This window comes from Vombatus ursinus, unplaced genomic scaffold (assembly GCF_900497805.2).
Source record: "Vombatus ursinus unplaced genomic scaffold, bare-nosed wombat genome assembly UNPS02014832.1, whole genome shotgun sequence".
Taxonomy (NCBI): domain Eukaryota; kingdom Metazoa; phylum Chordata; class Mammalia; order Diprotodontia; family Vombatidae; genus Vombatus; species Vombatus ursinus.
The window spans coordinates 51,134,503-51,151,741 of NW_020954610.1; the positions used below are offsets into that span (position 1 = coordinate 51,134,503).

Sequence of the window (17,239 nt, forward strand, 5' to 3'; positions counted from 1 at the left end):
TCAGTGAAAAAGTAGTCAAAACAATTATTGTCATAATCGTGCAATGAAAATACTTCAGAGAATAATGAAGAAAGGCCTAGTTTAAAACTTGAAAAAAGAAAATGCATAGTGTATGGCCCTTGGTCATCAGAAACATCACGACTGTATTCCTAGGCATTTTGAAGCAGTGGCTCAATGAAACAATTAAAATCAAAAAACAAAAGAATATTCAGCTAAAGTAGCAAATGCCAATGTCAAAGCATCATATTTCTCTTCTAGAAGACACTAGTTTCTTCTACTGAAATCTCCTAACACCTATTTTGAATTTCTGTTGATTTAAGAAGGTAGAACTTAGGGTGGGAAAAAAAAACAAAACTTTTTTTATGCTAACTTCTTTCCTGGCACTCAGTATCACTATGGGAATAAAGGTAATCCACCTTACTGTGAGATTGCATTTCAAATACATATAGTTTAAGCACTCCTTACAGGTTACATACACGACTTAAAAATCTTTCAACACTGCTTTCTAGAATGCCAAACCTAAAAGAGCCATGTTAATTATTTCAGCAGAGGGGCCTGAAAGCTAATCATCTGTGTTAGAGATTAACATCACACAATGATAGCAGAAATCTATAACTAGAAAAAAGACAGCACATGTAAGAACAGGCATTTTATACCTACAGTTGAAAGAATGGGGGAAAAAAAAGGATTTGGAGAGGGTACTTACTACTAAGTTTTACTTTGAAACAGTCTGTTAAGTGACCTGAAATCTGGGATTTTTTTTTTCCTGTAAAACTAAAATCAATGTCATTATCTAAAATCAATACTAGTCAAAGCTTTACTCCTGATACCAGGTGCTTTTGGCTCCACTATTAACATTAATTATATCTATTCCAAAATCAGAAAACATGAAAATCCAACACTTGGGACACCCACACTTTATAGTAAAACTATAAAATTTGGAATTCAAGATCCAAATTTGTGACATTTTTTGTCTAAGATAAGAATAAAGGTTAATCATATCGAATATATCAAAGCAAACTTTGGCCATTTCTCCAAGTCTGGAAGCTGCAGTACTACGCATAAATTTCAAATGCAAGGGTCACATAAATATATGCTAATAAACTCTGGAGTTGAGTTGATCAAAAATTCTACTTTGAAAGCATCCTCAATAAAGAAACAATAAAATTAGCTACAGAAAGTTTAGTAAACAGTCATTTAGTACTTCAACTTAAGAGCAAATGTGGTCCAGATCAACAGGCTCAAGACTATGTAGTTGCCTAAATCAATCAAATTGGTCCTTCAATTAACTGGCCTTCTGGTTTTTTCCCATTAATGGAGAGGCAAGACAATATAAAGGAGCATTCAATCGGTCACATCTAACTCCAAAGCACTAGGTTAAATGTAATATATGTGCCTATGAAGAGAGTTTTTGACTACACATACAACAGTGAATTTTTAAAAGGGATTACTTTCCTTCAAATTTACAAATTTGTCATTAAATGAGAAAATAATACAAATTCAACAAAAACTAGAAAATTTTATTAGTCAGTAGTAATGTGTTTTAGGAGTTTCTCACCCAGTAAGTAAACTGAACAAATAATATGTTAAAAGTTGGGAGAACTTTCCCATTCTGAAAGAAACCCACACCACCAAATACCAGCATATAACATTCTATTCTATTAAAATAGAATAGAATAAACACACACATACACACACAAAAACAGCTGCTAAAGTAATTTTCCTAAAAGCACAGGTTCTCATTCTTCCCTTACTCAAATGTCAATAGTTCTCTATTATCTTTAAACTATAAAGCCCTCTAATTGATTTTTTTTAACATACTGTAGGTCAACCAGCAGTCTACTAGCATTTATTAAGGATCTACCAAGTGCCAGGCAATGCATTAAGCACTGAAAATACAAAGAAGCAAAAGACAACCACTGCTCTCAAGGAGTTCAGTTTGATGAGAGACAGCTTGCAAACAACTATGTACAAACAAGATAATTACAGGATTATTTGGAAATAATCAACAAAGTGAAGGCCCTAACTTTAAGTGGGATCTGGAAAGGCTTCTCGAAGAAGGTGGGCCTTTAGATGAGCCTTGAAAGAAGCCAGGAAAACCAGGAAGCAGAGATACAGAGGAAGAGTTCCAGGAAGATGACAGAGAAACTTGCTCTTTAGGTCGACCACATTGACAGGTGAATGGAGGATGACCTGGAGCAGGGTAAGGCTTGAGGCAAGGAAACCAACCAGCAAGTTATTGCAATAGCACAGGCATAAGATGGTGTGAAGCCATATCTTTTCAATCTTGCTGCTCCCTTCCAACACTACTCCCCGTCTGCCATGCTGCAGTCTAGCCAAGACAACTATTCCTCACACACGATGTTGCTCTCCTTATCTCCTATGCCTTTGCACTGGCTATCCCACAATCCATATATGAAAAGCACTCCCCTTCTCACCTCTGCCACTTTGAATCCCCTGTTTCCTCCAAAATTCAGCTTACCACTTTCTACATTGGAAGTTCATAACTTTCCATCATATGAACTTTTAAAAAAAATTCCAATAACTGTTTTTCAGTATAATTGGTTTCCTTTGTAAGCTTATGCATTTTATTTTACGCATTTAAAAAGAATATTTCCCATGAGCAACAAGATGAAGTACTAGACATTTTCTCTGATTCCCAGGCCCTCTCAAGCTCCTCCAAAACAGAAATGATGCACCAAAGATAAAGCAACTTCAGCTCTCCATGGTCCGTGGTCTAGGACATACAGAATCCAAAAGAAAGTTAAAAACAAAAAACTCATGAATTGAAACTCTCTGACTCTGAGCTCACTCAGCAGCTCTCTCCCACCTCCCAGGTTACCTCTAGTCACGAACAGATCCAAGAACACATGGGCTTAAAACAAAACTCACCCCCATACCCTCCTTTCCAGTGCTGTGGAGACCCCAGCTCCAGGCTGTGGAAGTTTGTCACAACCCTAGCACTACTAGCCTTGCAAAGCCTCCAACTGCCAGGGTGGACAATCCTGAAGTACTGCTGCAGGGAGCTGACAACCTTGTAGCATCAGCAAAGCACTGCCACTTTGGACAATCCCAGATGCTAACAGCAGGGCAAGAGCTGCTGGGGATAAGTCGGAGAACTAAGGAACAAAAGAGGGACAGGACCAGCTGTGTGTGAGTATGTGTGTGTGAATCATTCCACTAAGCCTGAGGAAAAGAGCAAAACATCCAGATGAGGACAGTTCTGACCACACATAAGTCATGTGGCAGAGACCTCTGCTGGTGAACTGTGAACTGCTCAGCATGGGAGGGGGCTGAGATGCTCTGAGATCCAGTCTCCAAGAAAACCACCATCCGAGGGGACAGGATCAGAAACTGAAAAAAGAAAAATGGGGGGGGGGGTGAGACTGAAATTACTAAAGATCTATGGAAAAAGGAAAGTTTGCGAACTGTAGTTCAATCTGTACCCTGACTTTGATCGTTTGTTTGACGATGTTTGTTTCCTTAGGGGACATATGACAATATGACTGTGTTTAACTAAATTTGTTCAACTTTTGTTACACTGAGGGAAATAGGGAATTAATGTAGCTATCTTTTCTTTAACTTTTATGCCAAAGAGGAATGTATAGGATTGTAACATGTAAATGAATTATGTCTCCATCACTGATGTAATTTTTCCTAAAAGAAGTCTTGTCAGAATCCTAATGGTGGTTTAGGTTATCTCTGGGGCCTGAACCTATGCTTGAGCACAATAATTAAACCTAGGTTTTTACCTCTATAATTTCTGTGTTGAGGCAAATATATCTTTGGCATCAGTTACCTATCACATGAACTCATAGGGAAGATGTCTCCCATAACAAACAGAAGGAAATATCGCCTCCAGATCTAGTAAATGTGTTCAGGTATCTATGAATACTATAAAATGAAAGAAAAATGATCTAGTACTTGATGAGACAGACTACCCTGTGAAAAATAAGGAAAACATGGAATCACACAACACACTGTTGCTGAATGGTTCAAAAGAGAAATGAGAATTATGAGGAGCAGAATTGATGGCCTGCATTCAAAAATAATAAGCAAAATAGAAAAATTGGAACCTGCAATAGCAAGTCTCATCAAAGAAACAAAAGAGAGAACAACAGATTGGGAATTCAAATACAAAAAAATTAAAGATATTTTAGAGGAAGAGAAATAAAAAACAATAATGTTAAAAGAAAACATGCTCATTATGCAAGCAAAAATACTAATCTGGAAGACAGGATATATAGAGGTAACCTAGGGATATAGGTCTCCCAGAAAAACACAACAGGATAAAAAACCTTAACATCATAATGCAGAAAATAATAGAAGAGAACTGCTCAGAAATTCTGAACATAGAAAATGAAATACTAATTGAAAGAATTCACAGATCATCTCCAAGAAAATAACAAACAAAACCAAGAAACAAACTGAAAGACACATAGTGGCTACATTTAACAATTAAAATTAAATTTAGAAACAACAAGTTCTGCAAGTGATCAGGAGAAAGACTTCAAATACAAAGGAAAAGAAATTTGGATAATGCCAGACTATTCTGCACCCACGATAAAACATAGGAGGAAACAGAATACTGTGTCCGGAAGAGCAAAACTCAGGATGCAGTCCAGGGTGACTTACCCTGCAAATCTGAGTTTAATCATACGTGATAAGAGATGGACATTCAATAATTAAGAGCTGCTTGAAACATTTTTAGAAAGAAAACCAGAACGAAAGAGATTACTTGCCTTTCAAAAACCCCAAAGAATATATACAGGAGGAGCGAATAAATGCAGCAGCCAAGGACAACGAAGTGACAGCAGAGAAACCAGTAAGAAATGATTTTCTAAATGGACACAAAGAGGTAACAGTGAAGAGGTGGCCCTGGGGTATTATGGGCAGAACTTGGCCACAACCATGCCTACAGGTGAATCAATGTTCTTTCTTGAGACCACATTACAAAATAGGAAGGCATATGAAAGGAGGGGCGGGAGGAAAGGGAACAGGAGGACAGAGAGAAATGTGTAATATGCCAGAATCAAATCAAGGGCTATCAATGAGGAGGAGGAAGGTGACCTCTGTGGTCTCAGAAAAAGAAGAACCTACAGGGGAATGGATGAGGAGAAAAAAAAGGACTGACAAGGAGGGGAAAGGAAGGAGACTTTATTTTGTTAGTGGGAGGGGGTTGAATGATGAATACTCCTATGAATTAAGAGACATGGGACTTTGCACTGGGTATGAGCTGCGGGATTTGGTACTTGCAAAGTCTACACATCTTACCTCAGGAGAGAAGGAATTGAAAACCCTGGGGACAGCTGGCATCTGAGGGGAGTGGGAGATCATGAACCCAGGGGGGATGTTTTGAGGAAAAAGAGGAAAAAAAGGTAACCGGAGGAGGGTATAGAACAGAGGTGGGCTGAATAATCAGGGACATTGTTAGGGAAGGACCCACAATATAGCAACAATTTATAAATATGTATAAGACTAGTAGCCAGTCCCCAGTAGGTAAGTGGTCAAAGGTTATGAACAAACAGTTCTCAAAAGAAGAATTGTAAGTTATTCACAACCCCTGTGAAAGAAAACGCAAATCAAAATGAGCCTGGGATTTCACCTTACATCCTGATTACTGGCAAAAGTGACAAAAATCAATGTTGGGGGAGAGGTTATGGAATGATAGGCACACTGATATACATTGCTGCTGGAACTGTGAATGGTACAACCATTTTGAAAAGCAATTTGGAATTATGCAAATAAAGTGATTAAAACATTTATACCCTAAGAAAGTCATCAATAAGAAAGTTCCCATGCATACTCCAAAATATTTATAGCTGCATTCTTTGATAACTAAGAATCGGAAGCAAAGCAGATGCCCATCAATTGGGGAATGACTAAATAAACTGTGGCACATTAATGTAATCGAATATTACTGTGATGTAAGAAATGATGTATATGATAAATACAGAGAAACATGGAAAGATCTGTATGAACTGATGCAGAGTAGACAGAGCCAAGAAAACATTATACATAGTAACTACAAAAATGTAAATGGAAAGAACCAGATACCAAAAAATCAAAAAGTAAATATAACAAAATTGTAAAGATAGAGCAGGATTCAAATAAAGAGGTATGAGAGGACAATCCCAATTCATTCCTTTGTGGAGATAGGAGGTCCACAGATGTTATACATTGCACCTGTTTTGGGAATTTTTCAATATATGATTTCAATATATTTCAATATACGATTACTTGCGCTGATTTTTTTTTCCTATGTAAAAAATGCTACTTGTTACACGGAATGGCTCTCAGAAAGAAAAAGGAAGAATACCTGGGAAAACTATGATGATGTGAGAAACAGAAGGCATCAATAAAAACTTATTTTAAAAATAACAAAATCAATAAAAATAATGTTCTGCATGAAATGTTAAAAGTTTTTCACAATCAGAACCCATGCAAGAAAAATTAGAAGGGTAAACGGGGGTAAAAATTTTTGCTGCATATTTCTTTTATAAAGAGAAACCTCACATATGTAGGTATATCTTAGATACATATATATATATATAAAACTATATATATATATAAAACTGATTCAAATTTATAAGAATAAGAGACCAATTTATAAATGGTCAAAGGATATGAATAGGCATTTTTCATCAGAGGAAGAAATCTAAGCTATCAATAACCACATGAAAAAAATGCTCTAAATTAAATAATTAGAGAAATGCAAATGAAAACAACTCTGAGGCACCACCTCACACTTCTCAGATTTGCACAAAGAAAAATGACATGTTGGAGGGTCTATGAGAAAATAGGTACATTAGTGTACTGTTGAAGGAACTTCTGGAAAGCAAAACTTGTATGAAATGGTGCCAAGTGAAGTGAGCAGAGCCAGGAGAACAATGGATGCAATATCTACAATACTATAAAGAAAGATAATTTTCAAAGACATAGGAAGTCTGATCAAAGCAATCACCAACTACAGTTTCAAAGGACTCATAACAAAATATGGTACCCACCTCTTTATAGAGAAGTAATGGATTCAGAATGCAGACTGAGATTCTTTTATTTTGGGTATGGTCAATGCTATACTACTCATGTTTGCTAGATTATACATGTTTGGAACAGGGGGGTTGTAATTTATGCTTTCTCAACTGAAGATGGGAGGAGGTGAGAGGAATAAAAGAAGGGGCTTTCAAAGTTGAAAAAAAGTTTAATATAAAATAAACACATTATTCTGAGAAGGGTTCACTAAACTCCCAAGGGGGTTTATGATACAAAAAAGATAAGAACCTTTATTCAACATGAAGCCTTTATTGATCCTTACAATTGCTAGTGCCTTCTCCTCCAAAATAATTTCATATTTGTTTTGTATATATTTTACATCTACTTACATATATACATGTTGTCTCTCCCAATAGAATGTAAGCTCCTTGAGGGTAGGAATTTGTGGTATTTGTCATTGAATTGCCAGTGCCTAGAATAGCATCTGGCATATAGTATAAGCTTAATGAACAACTATCACTAACTGTACTTCAAATATAAGTATTAATTACATCTTAACCAAACACAAACTTCATAGAAATGTAAAGTTTCAAAATCAAACTTGATCGAATAGTAACTGTTTGACATCATCAAATTTCTAGAGCCTAGAACCAATGACCCCAAAAAACAGAAGCCTACTAAAAATCTACAACTTCTAATAATACATTAAAGGACTATTTACATATAATTACAGACCGCCAAGAAAAGGTACCTAATTACTCTGTTTTAAGAGAGTTATATAAGTTATAGTAACCAAGGGAAACTAGATTGTAAGACCCATTTTAGACGTGGAGACACTAAAGCACTGGATAAACAGCATATAGTGGAAAATCGCTGTCTCTGGAGTCAGAGGATCTGAGTTCAAATTCTGTCTCTAATATTTCCTTATGTGACCTTTGGCAAGTCATTCAGTTTCCGCAGGCCTCAATTTCCTAATCTGTAAAATGAGGGTATTAGACTAGGTGATTTCTGACATCCCTTTCAGTTCCAAAGCTAATAAACTTAGACTATAGCATTTTCTGTGGAAATCTAAACAGATCCAAAATGTGTTTCTTTCTATTTAAAGATTTATTATATGTTCCTTTTGTTGCTACTATGTAATTTTGGATCCTGTCTGCAAATCAGAAGGTTGGAATAACAAATAAAGCAACTAAACACACTTAATGGATCTTAAAAAAAATAGTCCCACCAAAAATAAAAATGCCTAGTGGCAGTTAGAAAATAAGTCCTTGTCTTATCTTTCTAAACCTTTATCTTTATCCTAAACTAATCATTCTTATTAACTTCTCTTTCTTCTTCAAAGAACCACTCTTCTTCCAGTCACCCAGGCTGGCAATCTTGGACTCATCCTTGATGCCACACTCTCCTTCAACCCCCATATCCATAGAAGTTGTCAAGTCTTATCAATTCTATCTTCATAATGGCTCTTATGTCCATCCCCTTCTTTCTACTTACACGGCCACCACCACAGCTCAGACTCTTATTATCTTTCACTAAGTATATCGCAAAAGTCCTAACTGGCCTCCCTGACTCATATCTCTTCCCTCTCTAATCTATACTCTATACAACTGCCAAAGTGATATTGTAAAAGCACAGGCATGACTGTCACTCGTCTGCTAAAGAAGCCCCCGCAGTTCTGCATTGCCTCTAACATAAAATAGACACCTTCGGTTCAGGTTTTAAAGTCCTTCACTATCTAGATATAACCCATTTTTTAAGAATTATGACACATTTGTCCCCTTCATGTACCCTTTGGTTTGGTGAAACTGGGTGACTTGCTGTTTCTCACCTAGAACATTTGATTTCCCATCTCCTTGACTTTACACAGGTTGTCTTCTATACCTGGAAAGCATTCCTTTCTCACCTCCACCTTTAGAATCCCTGGTTTTTTTTAAAGCTCAGTTCAGGCGCTACCTTCTACATGAGGTCTTTCCTAAATTTACATCACCCCTGCCCCAAGCTGCTAATGCCTATTTTTCTGGTATGTAGCTTGTTTGTAAAAATTTGTTTGCTTTTTGTCTCCCCCCATTAGATTGTGAGGTCCTTGAGGACAGGGATTGTCCTGTCTCTTTTTTATCCCCAGAGTTTAGCAAGGTGCCTGGCACATAGTAGGTGCTTAATAAATGTTTACTATCTGATTCTGTATATATTTTATATCTACTTATATGCATACAGGGTGCTTCGCCGAGTAGAATATAACTCCCTGAGGTCAGGGATTGTGGATCTTTTTTTTTTTTTAAATCTTTGTATCCCTAGTATCTAAAGACCAAATGGCCCAGAGGTTATACGATTTCGAGAATACCAAGGAACTAAAATACAAGTTATCTGAGAGAAAAGATGATGCCACAGCCACAGGAAAAAAAAATCTTGGACCTTGTTAATACCCAAAAAAGGTGACCAAGAGCCCATCAATAACTATCAACCTGTATCTCTACAAAATCTTTATGAGAATCATCTATGTACAAATCAAGGGCATTCTTGATGATGGCATTAGGAGAGGAAAAGGAGGCTTCCACAAGCAATATTCAGCAATGGACCACATCTTTACCATCTCATAATTAAGTGCAAGATACAGAGAATATCAGATCCCATTGTGCTTACTGTTTGTTGATGATGAAAAAGCATGGGATTCAAATGCAATGCCTACACAACAAAAATGTCATCTTTCCTGCTCTTTTCTAGCAAAGTGTTTCCCATACATCGAGATCATTCAAGATTTCTGGGAAGATCTAACAGAGATAACCTGTTCAATGACACTGATAATAAACATAATCTGAGGCACAAAAGAGGGAGTTGTATCTTCAGCAAAGTTATTTGCCACTGTGATGAAAGAAATCCAGGGCAGAGACCAGGTTAAAGGAAGTATTCCCTCAGGACTGGGTGAGGCCCTCCAAATGCTTCTATTTGCAGATGTCCTTGTGCTAATCATTCAGAGGAGTTTGACTTGTCCATCCACACAGGAACTAGTCAATAAACGTTTATTAAGTACCTACTTAGGTTCAGCTAGGCCAGCTAGGAGGGGCAGTGAATAGAGTGCCAGGCCTAGACTCAGGAAGACCTGACTTCAAATCTGATATCAGACACTAGCTTTGTGACCCTGGGCAATTCACATGACCCTGTTTGCCTCAGGTTCCTCATCTGTAAAATGAGCTGGAGAAGGAAATAACAAACCAAATGTGATACTATCTTTGCCAAGAAAACCCCAAATGGGGTTACGAAGAGTCAGACATGACTGAAACACCTAAACAATGTTAATCACCAACAAGCACCTACTATGTGCCAAGGACTGTGCTAAGCACTAGGGATACAAAGAAGAGCAAAAGACATTCCCTGCCCTCAAGAAGTTCTAACCTAATGGGAAGACAACACATAAAAAGAAGCTAAAAAGGTGGAGAGGGAATGGTAGTGGCATGATGAAGACCTGCAACTGGATAAGAAATTATGATCTGAAAGGAGTTCTTTGATGTCCACCTTCCACCCTCTCCAATCAGAGGAAAAGAGGATCTCAGGGCCAAGGACTACTGAGAAGGTGTGAGTTTGAATTAATGAAATCTTGCAGGAAGATGAGTTATTGGAGAAAAAGAAACAATCCAGGAGATTAGCTGAGTAGGAGATGATAAAGTGGCTACACTGGGCACCCTCCTTAAATGGAGGATTTTGGAGGAGTTCTCTGATGCCCAGCCTCTACCCTCTCAAATCAAAGGGAGGGAGGCTCCCAGTGCCAGGCAAATACCAAGTATATGAAGAATATCCAGATTTCAATATGCATTTGGATGGACAGCCTACAAAGGTTATTCTATAGTATCTGTATCTAGGACAGACAGCACAAGATAGACAATGATCTGGGCGCAGAATTGAAAAGGAGAGTAGGCTGGATTGCTTTTGAGAAATTAGTAAAGTTATTTTATTGACTCCAAGCATCTCATGAAAATGAAGACCTATCTTTTCAATACTAATATTTTATCAATGCTGCTGTATGGTAGCAAGAAAAGGAATACTACTGCCTCTGAGAACTAAAGATTAGGATCACACAGTGGGCAATGGAGAAGTACATGGTAGATGAAAACTGACTGCAGCACTTAACCAACAAAGAACTCTGAAGGACCATGGTACAGTTCATCATCAAGAAATTACATGATAGGAAGAAAAGAGAAGTTGGTCAGGTGGCAAGAGTAAGGAATGACTAGTAGGAAAGGATATACTAGTTCCCTTCCTCCATGTCAGGAAGGAGTAAGACAAGCCTCTGAGACACTGAGTGGACCAGCCAGTCGTGAAATTTTGGAAGAACTTGAAGGAGAGTATCACAGGACAAGCAAGGCTTGATAGGTTGTGAATGGTAATGTTGAAGGCAACTATTGAATCTAGAGAGATTTCAGATCCATTTGAGAATCTGATTATTCCCAGGACATAGAAATGCTTAATAAATGCTTAGAATTGATTCCTATAAAGCTCCTTTCCAAACCAAAGTAAGAAAATGAAGTATTTAAGTAAGAAATACATGTAACTGTCAAAAGTCAGTGACTTCCTTGTGGGTCCTGAGAAAGAGAGCCAGAACTGTGCTACTTCAGATGTACAGACAGGAGAGAAGAGAACATTCTCCAAATAGCATGCCTCTGCAATCTTCATTTAATAATCTTCCAAATAATGGAGAAACCATAAGAAATTTAAAACCATAGGACAACACCAGAATATAAAATTAAGTAAAGTGTTTACACGTACTGCTTCTCTCTATGACTCATGCCTCAAAAAATGTAAAATTAGGTCAGTGAGCAAGACTGGGGTTGAGACGTCACTAAGCCTACAACTACCTGGATCCATCTGTTGTCTGTAGAACTGTAATTTTCATGCCAAAGAAGGATTCAGCCTTGCAGCAAAAGTCACAAGCAAAGACATTTGGATATATATTGAAGTGACATAACGTTATATCAGCCATTAAGGATTTTAAAGAATTACGTACTTTGGAATGTCTGTGCTATGGTAGGATAGCACAGAATACAATACTGTCCCTATTTACAAGAAGTTTAGAATCTAATTGGGGAGATAACACATGAAATTGAGCAAAAGAGTATATGATAAAATGTTCATTGTAAAGAAAAGACAAGAAGTTTAAAACATAGTAAGAAAAGGGAAAAGATCAAGACAGGTTGGAGGCACTGAGGAAATTTTTACAAAATAGCCCAGGCATTGAAGGATGGGGAACATACGGCTAGGTAGAGAGGACATTTAATGCAGGAAGAACGGCACTGAGTAAGGTAACTGAGCCAACAGTTAGGGAACAGATGAATCGGGAGAATGGAATCAGGTTATGTAGGGTCTAAAAAGCTAAACAGAGGGTTCATAGGATCATAAGATTTTAGAATTGGAAGGGACCTTAGGGATTATCTAATCCAGCTATTTTACAGATAAGGAAACTGAGCCTCAGGGAGGGGAAATAATTTACCCAAGGTCGCTCAGATCATAAGTGAAAGCTTGTTACAGAAGAAAAATGCTAGACCAGGAGTCAGAGGACCTGAGTTCAAATTCCAACTCCGCTACTTACAATCTCATTCAATTCCAATCAAGAAGCATTTATTAAATACCTATTACATGCCAAGAATTGTGTTGGGCACTGGGGATACAAATAAAAGAATGAAACAATCCCATTCTCAAGGAGCTTCCATTATAATGGGGGCGACAACATGGACATATATAAGTAAATACAGAATAAATATAAAGAGAGTAAATACAAACAAGTCACTTGGCTTCAGTTTCCTTACCTGTAGAATGAGGGGGTTGGACTAGATGACCTGTGAGCTACTTTTCAACTCTAGATGTGATTCAGAATTCAAATTCAGGTCTTTTGATTCTAAATTCAGTGTCCTTTCCAGTACATCACAAATTTCCACTATATGTGGTAAGCAACAGAAAATCATCATACGGGGGCAGCTAGGTGACACAGTGGATAGAACACTGGCCTTGGAGTCAGGAGGATCTGAGTTCAAATCTGGCCTCAGACACATAACATTTACTAGCTGTGTGACTCGGGGTAAGTCACTTAACCCCAATTGCCTCGCCAAAAAAAAAAAACCATCATATGTTCTCAATAGAGGAGTAACACTTAAAACCTACATTTTAAGAAGATTAATTAGACTCAAATAATTTTGGAACTAGAAGGGACCTTTAAAGTCACCTATCTAGTCCAATCTCCCTCCTTTACTAAAAAAAAATTGTATTGAGACTTTTTTATGTTACTTCATTTCCCAATAAATATCCCTTCTTCCTCCCTAAATCACAGAGCTGTTCCCTATAACAAATTTTGAAAAAGATATGAAAAGTAGTTCAACAAAACTAACCAACACATCAATCTTATGTATAGTGTTCCATATTCATAGATGCAAAGAAGGGAAGACGGTACATTCTCATATCTCTACTTAGCAGTCAAATTTGATAATTATAATTATATAGCATTCAATTTTTTGTTGTTATTTTTCACTTACATTGTCACAGTCACTGTGCATATTGTTTTCCTGTTTTTCTGTTTATCTCACTTTGTATTGGTTCATGTAAGTTTCCCATGCCTCCCTACAGTCATCACATTCATCATTTCTTTCTTTTTTAAATTGAGAAAAATTATTGAAAAATATCTCCAATAAATAAATCGCCTTAATTATATTTAAACAGGAAGCTGACAATATCACTAAACGTTACATTTACTAATAACTGTGGGGGTTTCAAATGGTGCATGAGTCAACAGAAAAGACACATCTTGTGTATTACGTCTTACAGTTTACATGGAAATTCTTCCTGAAAAGTCAAACTCCCATTTCTTGTAATACAGAAATATTCCACTAATTCCACTTATAATACAGTAATATTCCACTAATTCCAGTAATATTCGTATACCCACAACTTGAGTAGCCATTACACAAATGACAGGCATCTACTTTGTTTCTCGTTCTTTTTTATTACAAAAGTGGGATATAAATATTTTTATGTCTATTCGACCTTTTTTTGCTGGCATTGACCTCCTTGGTTTTTATAGCCAGGGGTGAGATCTTGGGATCAAAGGGAAGGAAATTTTAGTCAGTTTCTTAGAACAATTCCAAACTGCTTTCCAATATACCAGTCCCTTCACTTTACAGGTGACGGAAGTCAGACCAGAAAGACTAAATAACTCAACTAAGGTGACAGCAAGGTAAGAGCTGGGCAACTACCAGAATCCAAATCTCCAGACTCCCAATGCGTTCCTGTGCCAGGAACTGTGCTAAGTACTAGGGATACAAAAACAAGCAAGCAAGACAGTCCCTGCCCTTAGGAAGTTCACATTCTAATAGAAGACAAAACATATAAGGAGCTAGAACTTGAAAAGAGGGATGGGGTGGAGGTACAGTTGGGGAAGGTAATGATATATAGCATCCCTTGGAGATGGCCAGGAAGTACTACTACGGATCTGGGATATTTAAGATAAGGTAAAAGCTCACTAGTCAGAGCCCTGGATCATGATTACAAGTTCAGGTGGGAGGAGAAAGAGGCCAGAGTACAAGCAGCATGGCTTAGAGATGTCCACAAAGGGGAAAATACAATTTACTTTCCCCTACACCAGATAATGATGTCCTAAGGACATAATGACGTCCTAAGAATAGAATAGCCATCATAATCAACTTTTAAATATGCCAAATTTTGCTAGAATTGGGAAGGTGAGCAAAAAGCTAAACCAGTTTGAAGTTCCTATTAAAAACTGAATATGTATAGAATATTTTGTTTCAGAGGTGTCCAAATAGTTTTAACAATAAAAATAACAAACATTGTAGCAGCAAGCATCAGGTCCTTGCCATTATTCCAAATACTAAAGATTAGGTATGGCTATACCTAATCTATTGATTTTAGGTGCTTCAATATAATCTCTATAGGTCTATGCACAAAGGGTGTTTAGGAATTAAACAGTTGCCCATCCTTTTAGAAAACTAAAATCTTGACTAATAGGAAGATCTTTTCATCTCTCATTAGGATTTGCAAGGTGGGAAAGTGAAGAAGAGATACATGCAGAAAAATAATCTTGCTACAATCACAAACTGCCCCAATACTTCCTTCAGTCAAGACAAACTTTAAAAAAAAAATCTTAAGTTTTAGTCTATGTGCTCATTGGTGCTGCAAGAATCATTTCTGAGAAGTCAGCCTGTAAACAGGTATTCCAAGACTGCAAACAACTTGACAGTTCCTTTAATCTGTAATAATGATTAGATAGATCTAATTAAAGATGGATAAAGTGATAAAATAGCATCTGATAACACAAGCTAAACAGTTAATATAAGCATTTTCTGGGACACTTCCAGAAAAAAAAATGAGAATCTTCACAGTATCTCTTGGTCCAGACACAATCACAAAGTTCCTAACTTCTCAGCATAGTAGAAAGAGCTCTGGAACTGAAATCAGAATGTCTGGATTTATATTCTAGCTCCGCTACTGCAGTGATACTGGGCAAGTCATTCCCTTCCCTGGACCTCAGTTTCCACATCTATAAAGGTTGGACCAGTTAATTCCTAAGGTCTCTCCCACCCTCTGATCCTCAGATCTACTGTGTCCAGTCAGCAAGCATTTATTAACCCCTTGCTATGTGCCAGTCACTTCTAAGAGTTGGCAGACGCAAAGAAATGCAAAAACAAAAAACTATCAAGGCTGAGCAAAGGGAAGAAGTCCACCGAAACTGAACCAGAACGACGAAATGCAAACAAGAGCAAGAAAACATCCAACAGGACTCTGCGGTATGTCGGTCAAAATTCGGTAGGCATTGTTGAACAGGCAAGAGAAAACCAGCGGTGACTGACAAGGACGTACATGTTCCCTCACCTGTCTAAATTCCTCCCTAACTCCCACTGCCCTTCTTTCCTTCAGAGATTCCTATTTTGCGCCCCCCTCCAGAAACTCTTCCCACTCCCACCCTACCAGCAACCAGGATCAGTCTTCTTTTCAGAGATCGGTACCACCCCCACCCTCAATACCTTTCTTTCGTACCCCTTTTCCATATCCCTTTAGGAACTGCATTCTTCTTCCAAGTGCTCGCCCCCATCCCAAGAGACTTTTTCTCTTTCCTGGTCCCCCCCACCCCATCCTTATCGCTGGCCCGTCGACCCTGGGCCCTCGGCCTTCTCGTCCCCACCTTCCTCCCTACATGATGGGGGCATTTTTCCACCCTCCCCCCTCATTCCTATCCCCGGCCTCAGAATGTAGGTCCTGTTCACTGGCCTCAGCCACCTGCCGGCCTGGTCCCCAAACCCGGGGTCACGCTCTCCCCTCCCTTCGCTCCCCCCCAATCTGGAGGCTTCTGCTTTCCTTCCCCCCCCCCCCCCAAAAAGCCCCCCCCCCAACTCACTTCAGGTGGTCCAAGGAGTGGATGCTGCGGGAGGACTTCCCATGGCCCCCACCCACCCAGCTCCGCGAGCGGCCAAACATCTCCGCAGCCCCCTCCCTGTGGTTTTCCCTCACGACTTCATCCCGGGAGCCGCCGAAAACCCGCCGCAGCAGAAGTGGCAACGGCGGCGGCGGTGGCCGCAGACAAACTGCCAACCACTCTCCCCCTAAGCCTTACAGCCCGGTACTGACATTCAGTCCCGGAACCCGGCCAGTCGGCCCTCGCGCTTTACGGCCGTCGCCGAGAATGCCGGGAAGTGGAGTTCTCTCCAGGGGCCCCTGCGGCCGGGACTCGACAAGGGCCACAGGTCGGTTATGTCCGGACTGCAAATCCCATCATGCACAGCGCACACCCATGTTTTCTCTCCCCGCCCCCACCCCTATGCCTTTCAACCTATCTCCTTTAAGGGGGCTTTCTCCTAAAGAGAAATCCGCAGCTTCCTGAAAAGGAGAGAAGGGAAAGTATTTCCTTCTGGGGGTGTTGGATAATGATGTTGTTGGTAATAAATGATAATATCTTTTGAATTTACACGCTTCGGCCCAAGAGCCCAGAGAATTCCCATATCTATCCCATATCATTTGTTCTCTCCCAGGATTCTTTTTTTTTTTTAATAAAACAAAACAATTCATAATAAAAGTCAACGTAGTGAAGTTGAAAGAATTATAGCTTCGGAGTCCAACCATCCTCAAGTCAGTCAACAAGCATTCATTGTCTGCTATGTTCCAAGCAGTGTGCTAAACGCTGGAGACCTAGGCTTACTTAACCCCATGGGCCTCAGTTTCCTCATCGGTAAAATAAGGGACCTTGAGATGACCTTTA

General features: G+C 38.7%; 1 protein-coding gene across 3 annotated transcripts in view; it reads right to left on the minus strand.

The window, feature by feature from the left end:
• CLEC16A (C-type lectin domain containing 16A) overlaps positions 1-16,626 on the minus strand; it is a 216,451-nt gene extending 199,825 nt beyond the window's left edge. For all 3 annotated transcript variants that reach the window (XM_027839220.1, XM_027839219.1, XM_027839217.1), the window contains exon 1: positions 16,382-16,626. In XM_027839220.1, the coding sequence (XP_027695021.1) occupies positions 16,382-16,461 (80 nt within the window). In that variant the 5' untranslated portion in view covers positions 16,462-16,626. The remainder of the gene's footprint in view (positions 1-16,381) is intronic.
• Positions 16,627-17,239: the final 613 nt, after the last annotated feature.